Source organism: Poeciliopsis prolifica, unplaced genomic scaffold, assembly GCF_027474105.1.
Source record: "Poeciliopsis prolifica strain line A6 unplaced genomic scaffold, Auburn_PproV2 SCAFFOLD017, whole genome shotgun sequence".
Lineage (NCBI taxonomy): Eukaryota > Metazoa > Chordata > Actinopteri > Cyprinodontiformes > Poeciliidae > Poeciliopsis > Poeciliopsis prolifica.
In genome coordinates, this window is record NW_026562392.1 from 2,216,548 (window position 1) to 2,242,758 (window position 26,211).

Below are 26,211 nucleotides of genomic sequence, written 5' to 3' on the forward strand. Positions count from 1 at the left end.
TGTGCAATTTTTCCCTATTTAAACATATCTCTGTAACTTCTCCACTCAGAGAGACCAATTTACACAGTTCTGATGTGGAGTTTCTCTGCCAGCCATTCATTCTTCAGGCACAGCTTTTGGTAGCACAGCTGGAAAACATCAGCTTCATATAGTGTGAGCTGCTTGGAGTGAATAAGGGTGAAGTGTCTCTTTTCTTTGGGGACCCTTTTGAGTTACTGAATAGTTTAATGAACATCAAAGAGTTGAAAGACACTGTTAAAATAAGGCGAACGGGATCATCTTTTGAACTTTCCACAAGACAGGAAACATCCCTAAAATATTTAGCACTGAATCACCTCTTTACCTTTCCACTTTCATGTCCTCCTTTGAAAACTGTCCAAGTGTCCTCCACACCATCTAAGGTTTCTGCGTCCATCTATTCTGCATTCCTTGTGACAGATCATTTTCCCACCCTTTCTCTCCTCACCCTATTCTGATACAATCACTGATTCAATTATGGATAGGCCTCCCATATTTGCTTGCCCTATGTAATGGTCTATTCATTTTCCAGCAGTGACATAGCTAAGGCCAGAGAAGATATTTTATCTGTCAAACTTGATCTAATCTGACCCATTGTACACAAATAACCTGGGCTGGGTAATGAAATACTGAGCAATTATCTTTTCAGAATGATTCATACGGACTCCAGTCACTGGGAGCACTACAGTGTAAGTGAATGATAGAGATTGGAGTGGGCCAGGAGCCCAGAGATTCTCCACTGTGGCCTGAACATCCATGACTGTAACCTGGCATGGATAATGAATTGTTTCTGCTCGCCAGATCCGTGGTTGGTAAAAGAGTGTTGAGACCACATTGTTAAATGCACGTTCACTGAAATAACCTAGAAATAAGAAAATTGACTAATTATCTACTTAAGAGGAATAGAGGTCTAGTAAAAAGATTAGGCCTGGCACCGGCTCAAAAGCAATTGAACACACACCTGTGGAGAACAGAGCGGGATCAAATAATGACCCACAGCGTCGACACACACTAGAACTGTCTGAGCGCTGACGTTGTTCTGGCTAAGGCTCAGAACTCCGTGTGAAGCATATGCGGCCCTGCAGGTTTGCAAATCAAGCTGCAACCGACACAGGGAGGTCTGCGGGATGCCAGCTAGTCAGCGAGGTTCAAAGCCAAGCGAATGGCCTCGATCACTCTTTGACTTTCGCCGATGCTCCAAGAATCCAACTGAAGTGATTGGAAAACCTGGCAAATCTGAATCAATATCTATTATCATGTTAGTTGTGAGGGCATCCGTCGTTTATGACGGGGTTCAATAGAGTCACGGCCTCCGAAGGTCCAATTCAGATTTACGGTCTGGCTTGACTAGAGCGAGAGACACTTGGAAACAAAAAGTCAGACATGCAAACACGCAGGACTACAAATGCAGCCAAACATCCTGCAGTACTCTGCCATTTGAATACTGTGATTGCTACTTCATTATCTTTTCAGAGATGGACGGGGTGAACTATGGGATTCTGAGATCTGGTGTTTAGGAGCAGCAGAGTTGAGGTGGACAGAAAATGTGCTCATTGTTAGCCAACTTCCCAGCAGACATGTTGACATTGATGAGTAGGGAACACAGGTGGGTTAATGAGGGCTGTGGTCCAGTTCCGTGTTTGTGAAGGTTTGTTGTTGTGAAGGCTGTGAATACTTACGGAAATGTAATTTCTTGGTTTTCTATTTTTAAAAATACTAAATAAAAAGGTTGAGTGTGTATAGAAAGCAGAGGAAAGAAATTATTTTTGGAATGGGGCAGTAACATAACAAAATGTGAAAGAATGTAAAGCACTGTTAAAAACATGTAAAAATAATACAGTAGGCAAAATAGCAGCTTTGAAATATGTCAATCACCACTTGACTTGAGGCAAAAGGTAGGTTAAAATAAATTAGACAAATGTATGAAAAATATATCATTTCATGTATATAATATGCCTAAATGTGTTTACAAGATGTTAATGGATTCATACCTGCATCGGTAGTGATCAATGTTGAAGCTGCCAACTTTACATTTGATCTTTGTGTAGACGTCCTGGATATCTACAGACGCACTCAGGTCTTCTAATTCACTGAGGACACAGATTTCTAGTGGGGGGAAAAAGAAAATCAGAGTTTTAATCTCATCAATATAAGTATAGGATATAAAAATCCCCCGCAAAGAAAGAGTTGTTCATCATATATCTTATCACTATACATTCTAATGTTTCTTCAGTGACAGACTAACAGCACACACATCTAAGTTTAGGCTTCTGGAGATTTTTTTTTTGTATCCGTTTGTGCAATTACCTGCAAAAGATATAAACTACATCAGGAATTAACTTTGGTCTGAGTTTATTGATTCAGCAGTTGTCACTGGTTTTAGAACAGATTGTTGTAATTTCTATTTAAATAGTCGTCCCACAGATTGGAGTTGAATGCAGTCTGGCACATATTTTAATTCTATGTTGGTATTTTAAAAGTTAAGGAGTTATGTTGATGCCTTCATTCAGCTCTGAGCACAAGTGTCCACCCACTGCAGAGGCAACATGACTAACCATCATAGGAGTGCTTTGCTTTGTGATGAACATAGTCTCTATGCTTAACAGTCAAGTCTAATTGTTTCCACTGAGAAAGTCCCACAGACCAGCTGGGGAAAATGGGCTTCATGCATGTGAAACTAAAGATGTGGTACTGATGCTTTGTGGTGAGAAAATATCCCCCACCAGCTTATTATTAATGAAAAACAAAGCTCTTAAAAGTTAGTGTGGATACTGAAAGGATTGAAGTTGTTTCTCTCAGGAAATCATATGGGCTTGACAAAGCAAGATTACTGAAAAAACAACTGTGCTTTCTTAAAACCCATGCAGTTTTAGGGTGTCACCATTTCTCTCTGACTGCTTCAGCAGTCTGTCTCTAAGCCTTTGCATATTATAGGGTAATATTTAATGTATCATGCTATACACAGACATAGAACATTTGATGGTTCATTAGCTTTTTGCCCAATAAAAAAGATACTTAAAATCATCCAAAAAAAAGATGCTTATGGTAATGTTATCCATGTTAATTCAATGTTAATGTTCATCTAATATTTATGATTCTTTTTTTTGTGTCCCACAATATAAACTTTCAAAAATATATATATATAAAAAAGACAACTATTGAACACTTGTGTGCTTAACATGCACTTTAAATGACCTTAAATAAATCTGAAAATGTTTTATACCACCAAATTTAATTAATTTAGACTTAAAATAATTAAATTATATTCACCACGACTAATATGCCGTTAACCGTTTTATTTACTTATTTATTTATTTACTTTTTTATTTTAATCAAACAAAGTATGTGGTGGTAACACCAATGTGTGATCAAGAAGCTACATTTAGCATCTTTCTATCCCACAATTACACAACATTGAAGAATATAAATATATGTGGAAATCTACAACATTTATTTCTTACATTTCTGAAGCATTAAACCACTGAATAATATCATCTTGTATTTTTTAGCTTCCCTATCTTGGCAGGTAGAGTAGTTCTTTTCAGAAAAGAACTAAAAGGATTTATGATTTTATTTTCTGGTCTATAGAATTTCTTAATGCTAATACCCCCTATAAATGGTACACGTGTACAAGTTAAGATCCAAATGAAAACTTCCAAGTTGTTGCCAAGGAAAACCAAGTTTGGTGATCTGCGTGGCAGATGCTAAACATTACAGGCAGCAATTAAAGGTAGATCTGGTCTTTCATCCCCCAGTAAATCTTCAGGAGACAAGAGCTGGTTTGCTTGGGATTCATCATCCACCTATTTATTTGTCTTTTCCCTCATCCCAACGATCCCAGCGTCTTTTCAGCAGCGTTTCCATTCCGAGTGCAAAATATTTTCCTAAAAAGTCCAAAGAATCATTTGAAGTTAAATAAGTCATTAAATTATTTTTCAGTCTACAAACTGCTAAGTGTTTATAAGCAATGTCTCGTAAACAACATGCATAGCTAAAACATATTTAACAAGATAAAAGCAAACAAAGGAATTATCCAGGCACAACAAAATAAAAAGTGGACTTATTTCAGTGATCCAAGTAAAAATTGTAAAACTAGTACATCCACCAAAATAACATATTTCTAATGTTTATTTTACAAACATTTCTAAAATATCCTTGGTTACATGCCAAGGCAGTGGCATGTTACCACAGCCTTTGGATGCAGTGGCAACATGCCACTGCATCCAAAGGCTGACCTTCCCAAATTTGAATGAATTTGGTATACAAATAACAAAACAAAAGCTAAATGTATTAATGTTTTACTCTTATAAGAACACTTTTTTTCAGAAAGGAGAATTGTTGTCCAAGTCATTTGTGAGTTACTATGCTTGCCATTTTTCTTTGTAAAAAATAATATTTGCCATCTTCTTGTGTCACAGTGAGTTTCATTACATATAAGACAAGCCCTGTTTGCTGCATGAGGACAGATCATAAAACCAAGTGCTTTACCTTTTATAAACATGTTGTGTTGATTTAGATTAAGTCTAGAAAGCTTGTCTTTATTCTTTTAGGAAACATATTTTCATCAGGAAAGTTTTTAAGTTGAACGTGAAATGTCGAGAGAAACTTTTTTCATGTTACTTTTAAAAATGCATTTCCATTAAAGTGAGTTTGAAATCAAGTAAAGTTGTCAGCTTACGTTACCAGGTAAAGTAACACTGGGTATGTAACATATTGAGTAGCAAACTTCCATAATTTACTGAAAGACTCCAGTAGTTGGTTGCAATTCTGCTTATATTAATTTATTCTAGAACATGAAAAAAACACATGCTTTCAACTTGTTTTTTATAGATTATAATGTCAACTTAAAAGTTTGTATGAAATGGTAAAATAAATAAAGAAATAAAACAAACAGTCTTTATTATAGATACAACTTGATAAAATGGTAAATGTACAGAAAATGGGACTCACAAGAATTAGGTCAAGTTACCTGTCTTTCTTGCAGTCGGATCAGCAGCAAAGAGTTGAATTGTGACTTTAGGTAACATCCACTGCATCCAAAGGGTGACCTTCCCACTTGTTCCCTCAATGCTGCTGGTTTTTTGCTCCAGAGTCACAGTGTCTGCGAATGGACCATCATCTCCAGCAGGCACCGAGTCACCCTGTGGAGCCAAAACAGGAAGTGATAGGCAAGGCAGCAAACAACCACAAACTGATGGAAAACCTCAACGATTCAGTGAAAAGGTAAAACAGGTGGAGCAAAGCTTCAGCTACTACTTATTGACAGACCTGTGCAATGAGTCAAAAAGAAAAAAAAAAAGACGTTACTCTCTTTGTGTTACAGCTGAAAGTCTACTTGAGGGCATGAGCCCAACCATATGCCTGGTGGATGCATATGTTTGCAAGTGTTGTCGTTGTGCATGTAGCCATAACAAAGCAACCGCCAACAATCGAGCCTTTCTGTGTGAAGATGACATCAACGTCTGGTAAACAGAACTGTACACAGCAGAGAGCAATGTGGGGGATGGAGGGAAGCATGGTGCAAGGCTGTCATTGGTGTTAACCCCAAGCTGAGCCACCATCACCCACATGGCCCTTCATTCACTGAAGAACGGCAGGACACACACGTCTTGCGTCCTGGGAGAGAATGGAATAGAAGACCGGAGGCGGAGGTGTGTGTGTGTGTGTGTGTGTGTGTGTGTGTGTGTGTGTGTGTGTGTGTGTGTGTGTGTGTGTGTGTGTGTGTGTGTGTGTGTGTGTGTGTGTGTGTGTGTGTGTGTGTGTGTGTGTGTGTGGGAGAGGTGAAGTGGAAAAGCCAAGAGGATGCGGTGGAAGAGTCGTCTGTAAGCGCTCAACACAATACTGAGGGTTTGGCAAGACACAGATGACACTGGGGACATTTTATCTCTTTCTGCTGAATCTGTTTTTCAAATCCATATCTCTGAAGTGGAAAGCCTGTAAACAAACGGTGCGACCGTGTGCAGCTTCGGCTCTGCAGAGTTTCACTTTTTCCACTGCTTCCCTCGTCACAGTGTGGTAATGACAGATCGTGTCATGGTTATTGAGCCTGGCTGTGGCTGGTGCAGAGGTTATCAACCATCTCAATTAGAAACCCCACAGCTGCTGAGGCTGATTACAGTGTCCCTAAAGAGGATCCAGATGAGGAAACTATGTCCCTGTTCCTCAGGATGGGAGAGGGAGGAGGCCCCCCGCACTAATTTGCAAATTTAATTTAATCACACACTTGAGGGTGGCTGAAAGTAGAACACAAAAACAGCGGATGACAACAATATAAAGAAATTAGGGATTATGCGGACTCAAAAATAGACTGGGGACCACAAGACGCTGATGAGAAGCATGTGCTCTGTGTGCTAGCCTTACAGTGAAAGAAATGGACCGATAAACAGAGGACTACATTTAGCTGGAGGCCCATATTAGTTGAGTTAATTACATGTAGGAGAGCTTTTGACAAAAATATATCCTGTAAAGTTCAAACCTAACAGAAACATCGCAAAACCAAACGACTAAAGGATGTCTTCGAAGTTTCAATCAGTCACTATAACTCTGTGTGTGTGTGTGTGTGCGTGTGTGTGTGTGCGTGTGTAGGTGTGTTCATGTCTCTGCAATTGCAGTGACAGGTAATGAGTAACATGATCGCAGTAGTAATGCAGTCTCAGTGAGATTTTCCTGTGTCAGCAACCATTTAGAGACTAATTATTGCTGAAATGCAGTCAAAACAAAAAAGTGTTTGTGTGTGTTGCATGTAGAAGTGTGTGCGTGCGTGCGTGCGAGTGAGTGTGGTTAGGAGTGTTTGGTTTACAGTTTGGCCAGTCGTAAGGATTAGGCTCCGTACTGTCATGTGTGGAAACAGGAGCCAGCATTGGCGCTGTGGGAAGTTTTTGACCACAGTGTACCGCTGCGTGGTTACAGCCGAGCATCGGACACCCAACTGCTACAGTTTCCCATCCAGAACAGCTGCTGGCAATTTAAAACAAATTTCTATTCAAACAGGTCAGGGGAAAAGGAAATAATGGGTTTTTGACAGACATCTTGTTTTTTTTTTATGTTTTAGTAACAAAAAATAAAGACAAAAGAACCATTAAAAAGGTGTATTCAAAATAAGCTGCATGTTCAGCTTAAAAACCTATTGAAAAAGATAAGGCTTAGAGTTTATTCGGTGACGAACAACAAAAATGCATGTCAGCGCTAGAGATTTTTAGGTGAAGAAAATAAGATCAAAGTAAAAACGCTCCAGACTGATGGTAGTAAGGACCTGATAGATGTGGGATGTTCGAAGGCTGCCCAACTGTGGCCCCAAACAATCACACACATTCTCAGGAGGAGTTATTTTCCCACACCTCCACAGGCCAAGCTGTAAAGTATACAGTTTAATTCCTGGGCCTCTATGCTATAAACGGGCTCAGGATCCGGGTTTATTTTCTCTGCAGAGTTTGTCTTTCCTCATCAGAGAGACTCAAACATTGGAAGACAACAGCAGGCCGGGAGGTGTCAAGGAGAGATGGAGGGATTCGCTGATTATGAAAGGAATGAATGAGAAGAGAAAGGAAAGGACCAGAGGGAGGATAGGAGAACATGGAAGAAGGAAAAGGAATGTTTGGCCAGAAGAATAAAAGCAGAAAAGAGACTGGATAAAACTTTAAAAATAGGAAAATTAAGAAAAACATATATGGTGGCATAGTACATAAAATGTGATAAAATAAAGCATGTTACACAACAAATTATAATGTCAATGTACAGTAGAACAAATTTTGGTTGCCACTACAAGGTAAAAAAAAAAAAAAATGTTTTCCAGATCCTAAAATTAGGTGGGGACAAACATAAAAATATATAGGTATTAATATCATTCCTGACATATCTACTTAATAAAAGATTACCAGTTCTGATGAGCCCAAAGACAAAATGCCTGGTTCTAATGAACAGTATCTCAAGTTTGGCCCAAAACTACTTACATTCATGGCGGATTTATGTTTAAAGTAACCTTTTTATTTTACATGTTTATTCTGAGTGGAAGTAATATCAACATTTTGGAAAAGCACTGCCAGATTTAGAGACTTGAGTCTGTGGAAGGAGCTAAAGATTAGGGTGATGGCAAGGAGGCCTTCCATCCATCTTCTGATAACTACAGTTAATCACCAAGCATGAGTCATTAAACTACCAAGTGGAAACAAGCAAAAAGCTGGTCAAGATGAAGGGTTTGATTCATGTAAGACCAATAAAGCTTTTATGTTGTTATTGAAAAGGGTACAACACTTTTTTTTTGCCCAAAGTACAAAAATCAGTGATGAGTGTGAGACTGTTAGGGAAGAACTGCTGCCACCACTGCTGAGACTTATCAAAACAGCTTCTCCAGCCTTGCTCAATCACCAAGACTCCCAGAGGTCTAAACACTTCTACCAGTGTTTGTACTTATGTAAACAGTAACAAGTGGACTGTCAGGGGCCACTCTGCCGTTGTTACTGGCTCCGCTATTCTGCAGGTCTTCCAAGGCGATTGTGAAGAGCTGCCACTTCTGTGGGAGCACAAATGATGCAAGAATACATGGATGTTGATAGCACAGAATAAAACAGAAACACAGGCAGCCGGTCATATTTTTTTTTAAGCAAAAAAAAAAAACAGCACTTCAAGTTGAGTACAGTACCTTGCATAAGTACTCACATTTGGAACTTTTTCCACATTTTGTGAATGCGAGACTTCTCAAAATGTTTATCCCTGACAAATCTAAAACAGCACCACATCATGCCCCAATCTAAAGAAACTAGAGAGCAAACTAGAACTGAGAGCAGTTATCAATGGGTTCCAAGTCCCACCCAGCAGATCTGGTGCGCTTTGAACTTTTTCCACATTTTGTGAGTGTTAAACGTCTTAACAGGTTTAATCCCGCTTAATCTGAAAAAGCAACACATAATGTCCAATTCTAAAAAAATTCAAGGACAAATGAAAAACAGAGTCACTGAAATCTACCGGTCTAAAAAACAATTCCTAAGGCTTTAGGACTCCAGTGAGAACAGCTTTTTGTAGTCCGCTTGTAGTCTGAATGACAAAAAAAGCAAAAACTGAAGAGATCTGAAAGCTGGCAAAAACTGTTCACACCTTTTCACTTCATTCTCAAAGTTTAATATTTTATGCAAGCGTAATAAAAACAGCCTATTTCTCCTAATTAGGAGGCAACGAAGCCCCAGCTTAAAAGAATCAAACAGACCTCAGCTTATCGAGAGTCTGCTCTCACTGAAACACACGAATGTAAGAAACACAAACACTGATGAGGTTTTTTCCAGCTTTGAAAATTACTCCTAAACAAAACACATTTTTTAAGACAGATCACATGTGTTGGTACTGACTCAACAGCTCACAACAATAAAACATTGCTTACACTTACACTCATAAATCAGCAGAAGAATTATATACACAACAAAGGCTTAAATATCATTTGTTACTGCGTGACTCATAACACCTTTTGTTAGGAAAAAAACTGGATCTGGTTGGGGTGTAGTCTTCTGCTCTCTTGGTAGAATATTGTAACATCATCAAAGGCAGAATATGAAAATATACTGACTGATAATGGTATAATAGCTCAACAAGGGGATTGGGGGGAGCAATGGGCTGGGAGACATTAAAAGAAAGACTAAATGATGAATCCGTTTTGCTTCAAGGATAAATTAAGTCCTGTTGTAATAGAATGGCTGTATTGACAACCTCCATCCCCCTCAGATTGCGACAGGAAGATTAAACTTCTTTAATTTAAAAACTGTTCTAAGACAAAGTCCAATGTCTAACAAACAAACCTCAGTGGGGGAGCCAAAGTCTGCAGAGGGGCTGCAGGTGCTGGTGTCGGGGAGAGCCGTGCCTGCACTGCTGCGCACTGGGGAGGACGGGGCAGCGCCGGCGGGGGGGTCTGGGATGCTGGACGTCTGACGCAGAATACCATGCTTCTGCAGACGTGCCCATGTACAGCTCCAGCTGAGGAAGATCTCATATAAAAGCTGCACCTAAATGAGAGCAAGATAAACATGTATGATGAGGTCACAGCAACATATCTTTACCTCTACTTCCAACCTACTCACTGCCAATGTGATGAATTACTTCAGAATAGAGCAAAAATTACACTTTGTGTACTTTTAATTCTTTGTGTTTTATTTTTTTTATGTGTGACAGATTGATGTAGGAAGCTTTCATGCATTTCTGGATAAATCTGAGACCAAATAGTGTACCTTTTAAGACAAACCACAAGCAAGCCCACTCTTTACAACCAGACTGAAATGTATATATATGCCAAGGTCTGACTCCAACAGCTGCACTTGGGAGTTCTCATAGTTCAGGCGTCAAGGACCATTATCATGATTTAGTTTGGCAGCTTTGTGCTTGACAACAAACCTAGTTAAAGTTTAAGGAGAGGGAAAGAAAGAGAGAAATATTACCTAGAAATGAACAATAATTCATCCTCATTTGCTATAATTCCCAACCCAACGCAGCTTTAGCCCAATGTTCATGTTTACTCCAAAAAAAAAAGAAAAAAAAAAACAAAAAAAAAACGTCCAAATTTTAGGAAAAACTGAAGAGCTGCTGTCAAGTGTTCTCAACTATTTATTATGTGTTCACATTAAAGGAGGTCTTGGCTTTTCACAAACACAAAGCCAAATAAAGAAGTGGAAAACATGAGAGGACAGTATGAGAATGTGATGTGATGCTTTCAGTTATTTGTGCCTTTGCACATTATTTTTAGGGAGGGGAAGAGAAGGAGAGAAACAGAGAAAAATACTTTCAAAAGTGAGCAAATTTCTGGATTTTCAAAGGCTGTGCTCCTGCAGCCAGCGACTCCTCCCTGTAATCCCCACCAATAAGCGTCCCTCAGGCTTTAAGGTGAACAGACACGCACATACACAAAACTGGATTTCTTTAGAACCCATTTTTACTCTCGTTTGCTGGCGAACACACGTGCACTACTGTGAGAGCACAAACTGCAAGGAAGCCTTCCACAAATGAACATAAATCAAATTAAATGCAGCACAATACATTACAGCTGGGCCATTTCAAACATGTCCAGGAAGAGCTGCTGATGTCGATCCATTTGCTGTCCGGAGTCTGGGCCAACAGCTGTCTGCCATACCCGACCAAACAGCACCGCCGGCAGGGGAGGTAAAGCACCAAGTTCCCCCTCTCTGGGATTTTTTGTTTTTTGTTTTTTTTGGTCCTGGAACTCCAACCAAGCACAACAAGGCCTACTGCTCTCAGCAGCAGATGTGGAACAAGGGAATGAAGAATGTTGGAGAGCGGAAAAAGGGAAGAAGGGATGGGGTGTGCACATTGAATAAAGAACAACTAAGCTGCTGAGGGACCCAAGTTTTTCAAGTCAGGGCTGCTAATCAATCTGCAAAGAGATCTTCTGCTGATTCCTTTTACCTTTTTTCCCATTAGTAGCATTTACATTAAATTTTTCGATCCAGTACAATTTTTATTGTCATTTTTCTTTGCAACTGCAATCTCATTTATTTACTGAACAGCATAACATGGTTACCTTATTTTTGAAAACCATCACATTAGACTGTCAACAACAAATCTTTGAACTGGAGATTTCTACTGCATACAATCCTTATAAGACTCTCTGACGTTTGTTGTCACAAGACAAATTTTAGATTTCATGTAAAAAAATTGTGAGACAACAGGCAGATCAACACTTACATCTTCTGGATGGAAACACCAAGAAAAAATGCTATGTTAAAAATACAAGAGCCTTCTCTTGAGCACTTCACCACTTTATCCCACTTTCTAAAAATACTCCTATTTGTGCTGTGAAGTATTTCATCACTAAGCAATGGAAAAAATGATTTAATGTTGCAAGAATGTATTTCCTGGGGGAAAGAGCCATTACAAGGCCAAATGCCTTGGATATGTTCAAGTACTTTGAGTGAATCAATGTCTCAGATTCGGTGCAATATTAATTAACCAACCAAAGACAGAGAAAGCAGAGGCTGTTTTGGAAATAGTTACTGTCCAGCAACAACGCACTAATCAAAAGGTGAATTTTTACCAATGCAAATGATAAATAAACATAACCGCTTTGAGGTCTCAGGTTCTGTAGTGGGCTGGGTTAAAAGCAGTTCTTAAAAAGACATAGAAAGGAATAATAGGATATCATAAGTTGTGGTTAGAATTACATACTTGTACTAATAAATTACTTGGCAAAATTTCTGATTGGCAATAGTTTGCTTAAATAAACATGGAATTGTTTGGGTTCTACTTTGTGAATGTTCGGACTGCGTGGCTGACCTGAGAGTTGGAGCTCTTGACATGGACGGGCTGCAGGTCAACGTGGAGACAGACCACAAACGAGGGTCGTTCCTCCGAGCTGCCCTGCAGTTTAGATGTGACGGCCAGTGTGGAGGTGCATCCCATGGGCTCCAGCAGGCTAAGACTCTGCTGCTTTCCCAACAATGTGTAAACACTGAATTGACCCAGGCTTATTGTCCATGGGAAGGCATCACCTAGGGTACAATGATACATTCATCAACATGTTGGGAAGGGAGAAAAATAAACTAAGATTAGCAGTTTGCACTTTACAGTATAGACTGAAGAAAATGTTAACCAGACATATGAGCAAAGCTGATTGCAGCCCTTAATAATCACCTGATAGGAGATGTGATTGGTCCATATGTTCCTATCAGAGCACTTTGCTCTCTTACTGCGGGTTTCTGCCTCTCCACTGTCTTCACGTTCTCATCCAGAAAGTGTGAATGTGCCAAATCAATGACTCAAAGAAATCTGCTAGGTTTCCTTTCATAGAGAAGGTTTTAAACTACTTTGAATAATAAACTATATATTGTTTTAATATGGAGAACTGCACCCAAATTTTTCAGCACTATAAATCTAAACAAGTTCAGTCATTATGGTGGTTCATGAAGTTCCTAAGAAATAATTCTGTCTTTAACTTGCTGCTTTTTCTGTAAAGCATACAGTTTTTACCCCATTTTTAAGAGCCAAAGATTCATTTGTTTTAATGTCAGATGGTTGGTTCTAAAAACTGGAACCAACAGGCTGAGAAACAGTTTTTACCCATCAGCCATCACCTTGCTGAATGTAACTAGGTGGTCAATTACCTTGTCTACTTTTATGTCTATTGTAGTTTTCAGATCACTTTTTAAGTGCATTATAAGTAATAATTTATGTTCTTTTTTAAATGAGATGTTTTTATATGGAGAACTGCTACAATGATAAAGTTTCTGTTCTATACTGAAGAGACAGAATTATTCTGAATGCTGTAATCAAAAGCAACACAAACAAAAAACATACCAACAAAGAGATATATGTGCTCAGTAAACATCAATTTATTAGTATTCAAAAAAGGTGTGTTACTAAGTTCTTTTTAACTTTTAACAAACAAGTGGTTGCTTTTGTGAGAAGAGCCTCTGTGGTTCTATATGTTGAGACACAGTAATTTGATAATATCCTGATTCTATATTTTACATTTTTCCTATTCCGTATATTCAATGGTCCAAAAGGGAGGATTTCACAGACATGACTAGATAAGCAAGTCATTTTTGCAGCGAACCAGACGAGGCAACTAACGTCGCCATTTTGCTGTCTTTTCTTATCCTGACATTTAAGGCCAAAGCTGATGTCACTGAAAGGTTGAGGAGAAAAGAAGCCTCTTCATTATCCTTCCCCTGCTAAAGAGAAAAAACAAACTCAGCTCAACTGTGTTAAGTGTTGCTTCTGTCAACCCTCCCAGGTGTACACGCCACATGTGTGAGATCTGTCTCTCAAAAAGGCACTCTCAAGTTTGTTTGTCTTTTGTCACAGTAAATGAGTGGTAGAAGGTCAAAGGTCTCCTCAGTGTTGAAAAAGCCATAATGATGATGAATTCACATTATACAGCCTATAACCATTAAGTTATTATTCAATGTAATTATCAATAAAAATAATTCTAGACATTTTCTCCACCAACTGGAGCATGATTCCATTTTAACACACACAGTGTGTACCTTTCACCCATCATCTTTTCTCATTTAACCTTTCAAATTAATCTTCTTGACACCGGGTCACCAGTGGATCTCACGTTGTGCCTGGGAATGTGTTTCTCTCCAACATCCATTCAGGTTTAGATGTGATTACATCAGAACCTACCTTCCTCTAAAATGGGCTTTGAGACCACAAAGGGGAGCTCCTGCAGGGGCTCCATGTACTTGTGCCCAGCACTGAGGACGCTTATTTGGGGCAGGCAGACGACCAGAGTTCCAGGCATAGAGGCCTGGTTGTGGTACCAGCTGCGGACGGTACCAGGTATGTCTCCACAGATGATGGTGCTGGGAGAAGGGAGGCTGTCATTAGGCAGGAACACACAGCATGACTGGAGATCCAGCTGGAAAAGGGACAAGAAGAAACCCACATTAGGTCATGGCTCCGAAATCAGCAGCGCTGGACCTTTCTAAAGAACATTAGTGAACTGTTTTAGTAGTCAGATGGCATCATTAAGGGACTTCCAGAGCACTGAAAAGAAGAAATATTGTATGCAAGGGATCAGGACCCTTGAATCACAGATTTGGCAATGCGTGCGTATTTGAGTGATGGTTTTAATGAACTTAACTTAGTTCACACAGTTTAAGACTGTGCATATTTATTTGTTTCTTTGCCCCCGAGAGAAAAATTTTACTTGACCTTAGCTAAAGAAATATTTGGAGAGTTTTAATGCCCTTTTGAAGCCAATTTGAAATTTCCTTCAAGGGAACTAAACACCATATAGAACTTTAGAGACTTTGGCAGTCAAATCCAGACCTCAAATTATATTTGAAGGAGCAGACAAATTCTAGTTGCCCTACGGTGAACGGGTTTTTTGTTCATCAAAAATAAAGCTGTTTGGTTCAGGGATTTGGGTCAGTAATCAGTAGCCACTGCTCTGCCTTTTTTGAGAACGAGAAGAGGTTTGTCATTCTCTATCATTTTAACTGAATTAAAAGACCAAATCATAAGAATGACAGTTACAGAACCTTCGGGCAGTTTCAGACATAAATGCATCTTCTGTATCCAATTTTATTTCCTTATAGAGTATTAAAAACCTCTCATATCTTTAATAACGTGACGCAAGGTGTAAATATTTCAAGTAATTTGTCAGTGAACTTCTGTTCAATGAGTTAAGCATCAACAGACTGAAAGAAACAAAGAAAAAACAAAAAAAATTTTAAACATCCTCAAAGGGCCTGTGACTATCAGTACCAACATACAGACCAGAGGACATATTTTCTACCAGTATTCATATGATAATACATATGGGCAGAAAATTACAGGCGCTAATGCTTTTATGCTTTTAGAGTTGGACAAAAACAGAGAAGAGAGCAAAGGGAAAAAGAAAAACTGACATGACTTAGAAAAGTAATCCCATGCTCATACATTTGAAGTTGCACATTGTTCATTTCAGAGCACAGCTAACATACCACATAAACCAGCAGTAAATAACATATTAAAGTTTCCTAAATGATTTTGCTTCCACAGTATACATGATGGTTGAATAAATCTGTAACCACATGTCACATATATGAGAATCAAGCCTGAAAAAAACTCGATACATTCTGACTGCGTTTTCATGAAAAAACACAGATGTATTTTTTTTCCCCAGCACATCCTGTATTTCATTTCAGCCTTCGTGAGTCAAAATTATTTGATAATGACAAAAAAACGTTCCTTGTTTTCTGACTGCGGATTTTTTATTTATTTTTTTTTTAAAAAAAAGGGGTTCTGTAACTCAGTAGTTCTACATTTTAGTGTCTCGTTTTAGTACACAAGTCATGTTTACGGCAAGCTTTATTCACACCGATACCTTATCATTGCCAGAAACCTCTTAAATCCTGTTGGTTGGAACGGCTCTCTTCCAAAGACTGCACAGTAAATGCTCGGCTCAAACAGTTCTTCCAAAAAGTTAAGCTTCATTTGCTACTTGATGGTTTTACCTCCTGCTGGTTCTCATAAACTTATTCTGCATTGTCTATTGCTTATGCAGGATCTGCAGTACCCTATTTATATTCCTAGGATCGGTTGCGTTGAATAAGTTAGTGTATGCAAAGCATCTTGACAAGGGGAAAAATAAGCCAGGGTGTACTTGGATTGAAAGAAACTAACACTACACAACACTGCTAAAATTACATTATTTCCTGAGTATTGTTAGCAAATGTTTTGAAAATACATATTTGATGAAAACAGTTCAACAGTAATAATGTAACATTTACAGAATGTTGGGCACAAATACAATGGAGGCTAAGTGACATCTGCTTAGTGTGTAGATGATGCATAAAAAAATAAAATGCCTTAATGTGCTTTAGAAAGTAATAGGAAACAAAATGTTACAAGGCTACTTCAGTCTGTTTGGTTGTTTACAGTCATGTTTTTGATAAATCCAATAAACACCATTGAAAAATGGACAAAGACAAATGATTCAAGGACAACTGAGCCAACAAAAGAGGTAAGAATGACGCCAGAATGGGTGGATTCATTTTTGGACTGGCATAGGAAATTGCTTTTAAATCAAGTTTTGGTCTATACTGAGCCAATCTGGAGACCAAAGAAAAAAAAAAATATTGTAACCTTTAACTAAAACAGGAGTCAATTGGGTTCCCTGCTAAAGCTGTATCCAACACAAATAGAGTAACCACAAAGGGTAGGTATTAACAAGAAGGGATAAAAACAATAATTGCTAGGAAGTCAATAAAAACAGAGTGTCACAGCCAAGGCTTAACATTGATTTGAACTAATTACTTCAATAAAAAATAAAGTTTAGGAATTTTCAAGCACTTTTAAAGAGCAATCATGATGGTAACAATTAATAGCTGAAAAATTATTCTAAAAATTTATGACAGAAAATACTGAATTCTGATTATCTTAGGAAAATAAATTGATATTTGTTAATTTTAGTGGAAGAATGCTGCCACTACCATGTCGCATGGTTGTTATGGCATGGTTTCCACCAGACCCGAGTCTGTCACAATAAGCAGTAAGTCAGTTCATTGAATTTTAAATTAAAACAAAATTACATTTGAATGATTGATTGTTTCCTGGTGTCTTTGTCTCACAACAGTAAGTTTCAGTCTTGTGTATTGGTCTCAACTATCTCTTTTTTGAAGGTCAGATGTGTTTACAGAGACTTCTGTTTCCTTTTTATTTGGTGTTTCACTTGTTGTTTGGATATTAAATATGTCTTCTTGTTCCATGGTTCAATGTTCTTTAAATTAAAATCTATTGATCTCTGACAGGGCATAATTGCACTAATATGTCATTACCATTATATTCCTTGGAAACTGTTTCGAAACAAAAGTATTATTGTTTAATTCAAAAACTTCTGGAACAGCAAGATTTGTTATCATGACAGGCATATTCACACCTGCTGTTTTCTATGTAGGGCAAGAAGTGCCATGCTGTTGTCGTCTGACTCGAACACTTTCTTCCACATTTATAGTGTCCTGTTGTATCAACTGAGTTCTTATGGATTTCTGAGAACAATGTCTTTCTTCTTGCATTTGTTACATAAAGATTAAACTAATATTTGCTCTGCCAACAGAGTCTCCAACCTTAGCTTTGGATCTCTGCATCTCCAGAGTTGTAATGATTTGTCAAGTTTTCTAATTAGTTTCTTAAAGAATAGAAGCTGAAGTCTTGAAATATTGTTTATGACCCAACCATGATGTAAACCAGAGCTTTATCTCTGACCTGTCTGATTTCTATGTGCTTGTATTGTGACAAAATATGAAAAGGTTCATAAGATACAAATACGTCAGCAAGGTATTTTAAGTTACATAACCAAATAGACTCGTATGTAAACACTTGAGACACAGAAATCAAGAAGGCATTTATGATTAGTTAGTGATGTTGCTTCCTCAAGTTTAACATACCATTACTTATTTAAGAGCAAAAAAGACCCACATTTTTATTTTTTATTAAGTCCTTAAGTTACTGTGTTACTGTATCACTATAAACTTATAGAACCATGAAACTTTCACAATATTCGTCCGCCAGTTTGGGAGACACATTCTGAGTACCCAAGCAAAAAAATAAGACTGGCAAGAAAGGGGCGCACCAGTTCCGTCAGCAGAACAGTGCTGACAGATCCAGGAAAATAAAAGAAAAACAGTCTAAGTTCAGAAACGGTCCACTTACATATTTGTTTTGACCACTGCCAAAATAAATGACAGCTTCTCTTTTCCTTCACTAATGTTAGATTTGTCATTTCTTCCATATCTCTGCCCACTTTAGCCACTCACTGATGTAGAGGAGACGCAGTCACATCTTGTGACCAGAGCAAAAAGACGCAAAATGAGGATGGAAGGGAGAAGACGGTATGGGGACAGATAAGAAAAAGTGTGAGGAGGTGAACAATAAAGAGCAAAAGCTAACTTTAGGATTTTGGTAAACAACATTGAATAACAGAGTAGAAGATGTTTTTCCTCGGGGAAAAAAACCCCATCCAATTGCAATACTACAGCTGAAAATGAGATTTTTATACAGAAGTTCTGTTGTCAAGTAAGCCTGTTTATTGTGAAACCTTGCGTGATCTTCAGCGGTAATTTTAACCTGACTGACGGATCACCTGAGCTGTTTTCAGTAAAGACTCCTCATTAAACAAAAGTCTATTCCATTTACAGGTGTAATAAAAGCAAGTGATTCGAGCTTTTATTACATCTTGTATTATTGTAACGCTATGCATGTTGGTGTTGATAAATTGTCTATTTAGTGGCTGCTGGTTGCATAAAGTGCCGCTGCACACCTTCTGACAAGAACTAAACACTATGATCACATCACACCGTGCTGGCCGGCCTGCACTGGCTGTCTTTTCATTTCAGTATCCAGTATCAAGATTTTATCGCTTGTTTTAAAGAGTGTTAATGTTATGGCGCCATCATATTGGTCTGAGCTGTTTGCCACTCCCAAATATAGAGGTGACCCTGAGGAAACACCTGCTTTATGTATCCGAGCTACATAGACTGTTAATCATTTTAAGGTTTGGAAAACCCTACTTCTACACTGGCTTTTAGATTAAGTTGATTTGCATTTTTTTCTTAGCTTTTACTGTGCTAATTATTATATAACTTTTTATTTACCTGCTTGTGCCACTGGTGATTTCTCAGCTTTATTGTTGTTTCTAAATGTGCTATAGAAATAGACTTTGGTTTGACTTGGAGGAGCATGTCGGTGTTCCCCACCCTTACTTGTTGCTGATTATTCCTGGAGAAAACTCTAGAAAACCTCTGGAGTGTGCTCCTAATCATCCTACATTCACAAAGGTTTGTGTTTGTGACTTCTGAAGACGCATTTGATCCAGTTTTATATATCGGAATGTATTGGTCGGAATCTGTGGCATTTAATTGTGTTAACAAATTTTACCCATATTAAGACAATAGAAATGTATTTTCTGTAATAGTAGACTTGGTAGAAATAGGCTTTTTCCAATACAGTAAAAGGAAAAAATTTTAAATGAACTTAAAAATAGAAATGGGCACAAAAAAACATCTGAAAGCCCAAAGTATAATTGTAGTAAGGAAAATATATTACATAAGTTTAACCTCTGATGTGTTTGGGGCAATGTGGAATAAAAACAGCAGCACAAACTGACAGAGAGTTGGACATGGCTCAGGCACAACAATATTAATACCGAACAGAGTACTGCAGCTGTTTGGAAGAATAGGTGTAGTTTATGTTTCAAAAAGCAGGACATTTTAAACTTTTGTCAAAAGATGGTACATGGTACTAACCACGATTAAAACACATACCAATATAGATTTGTGATCAGCTCTTTAGATGGCTTTAAATCCAGATTAGCAGTTGTGCTCAAAGGGCATCTTTGTAACTCCACAATTTAAGAGGGGAAAAGACGAGTCAAAGAAACATGATTTTTCATTCTTTTTATCCAATGACATCATGTCCTGTTGAAGTGAAACAAAATCTTTAAACATAGCAAATGAACTTAACTGTCAGCTGGGACATGTACCTCAGTTTCCAAATTCAATGACCGAATCCATTAAGGACAAAAAACCCCACAAAACATCGATTGACAATGTGACCATGTTTCGAGTTTATATTCAGGAGCAGGGTGTATCTAGCACCATATTTTACTAATACACTTGTGGAAAAAATGACCGTCTTTCTGTTTTGACAGAAAATAAAAAAAACATCATTTTAAAAAATGACTGAAGTAACCAACCCCTTGCGAGGCTGCACATGCTTTATTTTAACTGTAACAACATGCTCAAATGACATGCATACTCATTAACAAGACTATACACACACATACATCATGTCTGCTCGCATGCTTAAATTATATTCATACAAAAACTGAACACACGCACAGATCCAGATCAAATGTCCTCCTAAAAACAATCTAAAGTCATTTCATTAAAAAGAGAGCCCATTATGGGCTTCAACTCCATAGAGTTGAAGAAAACAAGAAAGTAAAATGTAAACCCTCTTGGCCACAAGCTAATACACCTGAATCCTATTCCTGGCACCTGTAGCAGATTTGACTCTAAGAAAGAAAACTTAGTTCTGTACAACAAGCCTATTTGTGATCTTTTTCTAGCAATGACGTACTTTTATTACCAAAGAACCAAAGAGAGCAAGGCAGTCGCAAGCCTTTAAAATTGTGACGCTTTTTATGGGTCAAACAGACTCAAACAAAATTGTAACAGCAGTTGTGTGGGGGCCCAATCTAATTTTTTTGTCAGGGGGCCCAAGATTCCTGGTGGTGCCCCTGCCTAGAATATTTAAGAAGGTCCACCATACAGGATGCTGGGAAAAGCCCCAAAGCCAGAGTGCTTAGAGTTTTGAGTTTTTTGACCGATAGCCTGTTTAGTTATCAGGTGGCCTTGTGTACTAAGTTCTTACTCATCGGACTGTTAAAAGAACAACATGTTCTTTGAGCTGACCTGGTCTAAAGATAAGATCAGCTTATCTTGAGATCTACATGCTATATTCTGAAATAGGAAACCGTGTTCTTTTAGGAATAAATACACTCTAGAAGAAACTTAAACTAAACTCTTGAAAGACGGAGAGCCTGAAGCTTAAAATATCCATGAGGAGAATACTTTGCGAACACAATAAGATGACTGTTTTTGTCAGTTTCGTCCCAGTCACCTCTAATCTGATCATGACTGTTCAAAAATATATATATATTTTTTTTTTTGGTGAAAGGTTCTATGCATTTTTTGTACTTGATCTTTGACCGTCAGACGACGTTCAGAATACAGGCCTGTGTGTTAACCCTGTTTGAAATAGTTTAACTTTAATACCCTCATAACCCATCCCTTGCTTTCAACTTTTCTACATAGGATTCATGTGTCTTGTGTGCGGTTGTTCCTGTGAGTATATGTGGTGCAGGTTCTAATAGAGAGAAGGCTGAGAGCCAAACACAGTTAGGCTTTAAAACCCCATGTGGAAAAGGCCTATATAACCACAGGAGGCCCTTAGGCCTTACAACTAAAAGACAAAGCAGCGAGTTAGACTGAAGATAACTTCTCAAAGGACTCGTAAAAGTGATTATTTTCAACTATTCATTGTAGGAAATGCATCTTAGTTAATGTTTCAGATCTCAATGGATTTGTTATATGAAAAAATATACATACCTACCGTGTGAAAATGAATATGAACAAAGCTAGTGATCCATCTTCTAATGATTTTTCTGAAAGTCTGACCTGCCAATAATATTTTAGGTAATTAAAACTTTATCCTAGAGAACCATAGTTACCAAAGTTCATAATATTTTTAATATTACCATCCTATAGTGAACAGTGTGTGTAAAAATGTACACAAAACAATTTTGAACTAACTTTAGGATTTCTTATCAGAATTCAGTGTACTCATTAGCATCAGTTTCAGCATGTTTATGACAGACAACGGTTTCGTCATAAATTAAGGGTCCATTCAAACTAGGCCTGTTTAGTCCACTTTAATTTAACTCCAGTTTGTTTGCATAGAAAGTCTGGACCATTTGGGGAGATGTGAGTGCACAATTTCTGACGTTGTCCAAAAAAGTGAACTATCTGTGATTATAGTCCACCTAAAATCACAGATAAAGTGGTTGGAGACTTTGTTGGCAGAGCAAATATTAGTTTATTAGTTCGGTTGAAGTAAACTCTGGTATGGTTCAAGTGCATATGTGAATGCCAAGTAGACTGGAGAGCATTCCAAAAGCAGGAAGCGAACTATAGCTCAGGGCATTTTAGGTAAATACAGCAAAAACAAAAGTGTGCCTAGAATTATTGGGAGAAATGGCTCATGGTCTTTCACCAAAGACAAGCCTCTAAAAAGACAAGCCACTCAATTTTTGTTCACGTTTCGCAAAGAAGAAAGTTGTGCTCAGTGACTTCTTGAAGGATTTTCATATCTTTTCCTTTAGTAGATCTTTGTGCAGAAGCATAACAGCTCATGGGAAAGACAGATTGATCAGAAGGTATAATTCATTCGAGTGTTAAATGTGAAACTAAACTGCACCATCTGAAAATGTAACAAATGTTGCAACTTTGGTCCCCAGTCAAACCCAGTCTACCAGACTATCAGGTGTGAAAACATCTCCCAGCTTTCCCAACAACTGCTTTAGTCAACTTCTAGTAAATACTCTCCTTTGCCAGCTCAACAAAATGTACCCAATGTGGGTAGAAATCTATGCGATGTGGCAGACAGCTCATTTTCATGATTAAAAAAAAGAATCCAGCACAAAACAACCACAAACTGGCTACTTTAGAAATTGTTTCAAGATATTCTTTTTCAAGAACAAATCTGCCCTGGCATGTGTTGACAATCAGATTCTACTACATACTACGTCTAAAACTCCAAAAGACAGGACTTTCTTTTAAATACGTTTGTAAATAAATTGTTTCTCTTCAGGAAGCTTTTTATACCTCTGGTGCTTCCTTTAATTTAACTTTAATCAGATCAGAGAGCAATGTGAAAATAGCTAACTACATAGGTCATCTTTCCACAGTTAAAAAATTTCACAATGAAGAATACTCTTGACAGCATAACCTGGTAGAGGTTGCATATGCTGTGTTCACTGATGGAAAAAAGGTAAGAATCTTTCATTTCCAGCTAGAAATCCACAATTGAGGAGGTAATGGGTGGGTCAGTGCATAAAGCATGTGCACAATGTGCAGAGGTTTTACTCCTGGTTCGATTCCTGGTCTCTCTTCACCCTGTGTCCTTCTATTTTCTCTTTAAGTAAAGACCACAACAGCCAAAAGAACTAAAAAAAAGAAGAAAAACTTAATGTTCAAATAACCAGCCTATTTCTCTATGTAGCCTGAAAGATGATGTGAAATGTAAACCATAACGCAAAATGATGCCCTCTAATAACAAAGCAATAAGAAGCTCAGAAAATATCTGAACAACTTTCCTTACAAGTTGCAGAGGTACACTTTTTACAGCTGATTTTATTTTCTCAGTTATCAATTTTTCATTTTTTTCCCCAACTTTTTTAAAGCGATTTCTACACTTAGTAGAAATTAGCAACACAGATGTGCAATGTCATTATCTAATTTGACCTAAGCTTTACCAAACGTGTGACATTTTTTCTGTGGCGGTGTAGATATATCCGCTGTTAGGCTGATTGTTTTCACATCTCAGTGGGAAAGAGAAACTTGGATGCCCCAGCTCTGTGCAGACCTTAGCAGCTCATGAACTCTGGAGGTCAAGATCACTTCTCTGTACATAGTCTACACAACAACTTGTAAAAGACACATTTTCTCTCATTCCACCCTACACACAATGAGCAAGTCATGACACACAGGAAATCGCCAGGAGATAGAGGATCGGAAATTAGAAACACCCTCCCAGCATCCCCAGTGAAAACATTTGCAGCTCTTGAGCACAAAAACCTCAGCAGAGGGATCGGCAGCAAACGGAAAACACATCCCTTTGTTTTACAAACCCGATACCTCTCCAAATGTAATCTTCCTGTCCATGCACCAGACAGGACACTGTGTTTCCGAAGTAGACGGTCGGATGAACGGAAGGTCCACAAACCAGCCCCCACACTCAGCACACCCACTGGTGACCTTATGCTCTCTTTTTTTTCCTCCCCTGTATCTTCCTGAGTTTTCTGCTTCATCCAAAAGAGCATTTGGAATCGAGGGGTGCAGTGTAAACAACGTATTCCTGTAAATTACCATGATTAATGTGTGTACCTGAAGATGACACCATTCAGATGTGTGTTTTGCGGCAAACACGTGTACACAACGTTCTGGTTATGATCTCATAATTTAGCTATCTACCTCGATGTCCATGGGAAAAAAGCCTTTAAGCATGATGCGTCTTGACAACAGATAAGCTCAATCTCAACCACCACGTCACCGCAAGCAATAAGCTCGTGGCCTGGCACTGCAGCACGGCCAGGCAGCCAGCCATCCCTGTGGCCCTGCATTCCTCTTTTCTAACACTGCTTACAGAAGCTGACAAGCTCTGGAGGTCTCTCTGGCCGAGGTGGAAATCTGCAAAAATAAACGCTTTAGGTGACATGAAGGCTTTGTTTGTTTCTGCTGGCCCGGCTGTTTGTGTTAGCGCGGTGGGTTAATTGCAACTTTGATCGCTGCGTTTATTGATCCAACAGTGGCCTTAGGAGTGCGGCTGGCCAGGCCTGCTTCACCTACTCCCACCGCCTTATCCCAAACAATCCCTCCCCCCCCCCCACCACCACCACCATCCTAGCTTGGTGAGCCAATACAGATGGGGTCTAATGGGGTGACCACACCAAACAAAGCCTGAGAATGCACTTGGAGAGGGTGGTCAGGACTAGAAGGTCTACGAGGTAAAAAAAGAAAAGAAAAAAGCTGGTGTTCAGTTGAGCAGAACGAAGAATTTATAAGATGGAATCTCTTCGCTGAGAAAGGCAGACCGTTAACTGAGAGTAAGATTGAAAAGGGTGGATAAATCGGACTGGAACTGACAAGCCAGAGTTGAGCTTTCACATGCAAAGCCAGCTGAACTAATGTTTGGCACCATATATATTATATATATATATATATATATATATATATATATATATATATATATATATATATATATATATCCTGGCTGGTTTATCTGCAGTAGTGGTATGGCCAGACAATTGTGTCTGGAGCTCACGGAGGAGAGCAAAGGTGGCTGCGATTATGTTACACAGTATGTATTACAGGCCAAATTGGATCAAATGTGATGGACTGCAGATGCAAAAAGGTTTATAGGCTAACTCTGGCGAATTTTCACCACTACTGATTTATGTAGTGTGACTATATAAAACAGGCCAAACCGGGCTGATCTAAACCCCAACTGATCTTTTTAACCCATGGCTTCCTTTTCTGTCCTGACACAAGGGACGAATGAACTGAAAATTTCACTAAATCCACAGCTTTAGGTGAAGAGCGCATAAAGTACAGGACAATTATCTGTAACCATTTCATAACATCAGAATACTCAAATCAATATTTGACTCTCTCAATATTAAAAATTGCAGCTGGTTTAGGATTCTTTACACTAATGAAAGTCAGGTTTGGGCTGCTGGGCGTCAGAGATTCGACATATTTCAGAGCAAAGAGACTCTTGGAAGTATTTTTCCAGCAGAGTCTGTAGGGAGGGTCTCATGTTTGTGCTTCTAAAACAGCCGTGTGGTCACTAGTAAATTGACAATGGGAGATGATTGACAGAACTTATAGTCATCATAACCTGCATTACTAGGTCCCCTACCATGCGCATCTTCTGCGTAATGTGGCTTTCATTGTTTTAGCACTAATTACAACTATTACATTTTGGTGTATTCATTTCAATCAGGCAATTTCAGAGAGGCACAAAAACTAATAGCTAAGCACTTTTCACCTATTGTCTAATTCTTAATTTGCTTATCATCTAAAGTTTGTCCTTGATTCCAATAAACTTATTTAATAGGGAGGAGATAACAGGGGAAATCTTGTCAAATTCCCATTTCCGATGATCCTACTGATAGCCCTGTCAACATGGCAGAAGCAGCATCTAACCAAACCTGCAGTTCTTGGGCCACCAAGAGAGTCTGAAGCTGTGCTGAGGTAGCAGGCACCTATACTCATTTTCTAAGTCAGTCTTCCTGAAGGAGATATTTTTGGACAAGCAGATCCAGAAACATCAGTTCTACTGCAAAAACATTGCCTGTCACCAGGAAGAGGCTTACACAGCCTGCAATAATTAACATTGATATAGGATTCATACATCTAAAGTGATTGAAAA

The 26,211-nt window shown here is 38.4% G+C and overlaps 1 protein-coding gene across 3 annotated transcripts in view; it reads right to left on the reverse strand.

The window, feature by feature from the left end:
* LOC129367556 (intermembrane lipid transfer protein VPS13B-like) overlaps positions 1-26,211 on the reverse strand; it is a 291,895-nt gene that overhangs the window by 150,231 nt on the left and 115,453 nt on the right. For 2 of the 3 annotated variants that reach the window (XM_055042090.1, XM_055042091.1), the window contains exons 23-27: positions 14,137-14,371; positions 12,283-12,497; positions 9,801-10,004; positions 4,988-5,159; positions 2,010-2,124 (exon numbers count right to left, since the gene is read on the reverse strand). In XM_055042090.1, coding sequence (XP_054898065.1) covers positions 2,010-2,124; positions 4,988-5,159; positions 9,801-10,004; positions 12,283-12,497; positions 14,137-14,371 — 941 coding nt within the window. Of the gene's footprint in view, positions 1-2,009; positions 2,125-4,987; positions 5,160-9,800; positions 10,005-12,282; positions 12,498-13,315; positions 13,680-14,136; positions 14,372-26,211 lie in introns of those variants that run through there. The other variant, XM_055042092.1, reaches the window with a different exon arrangement.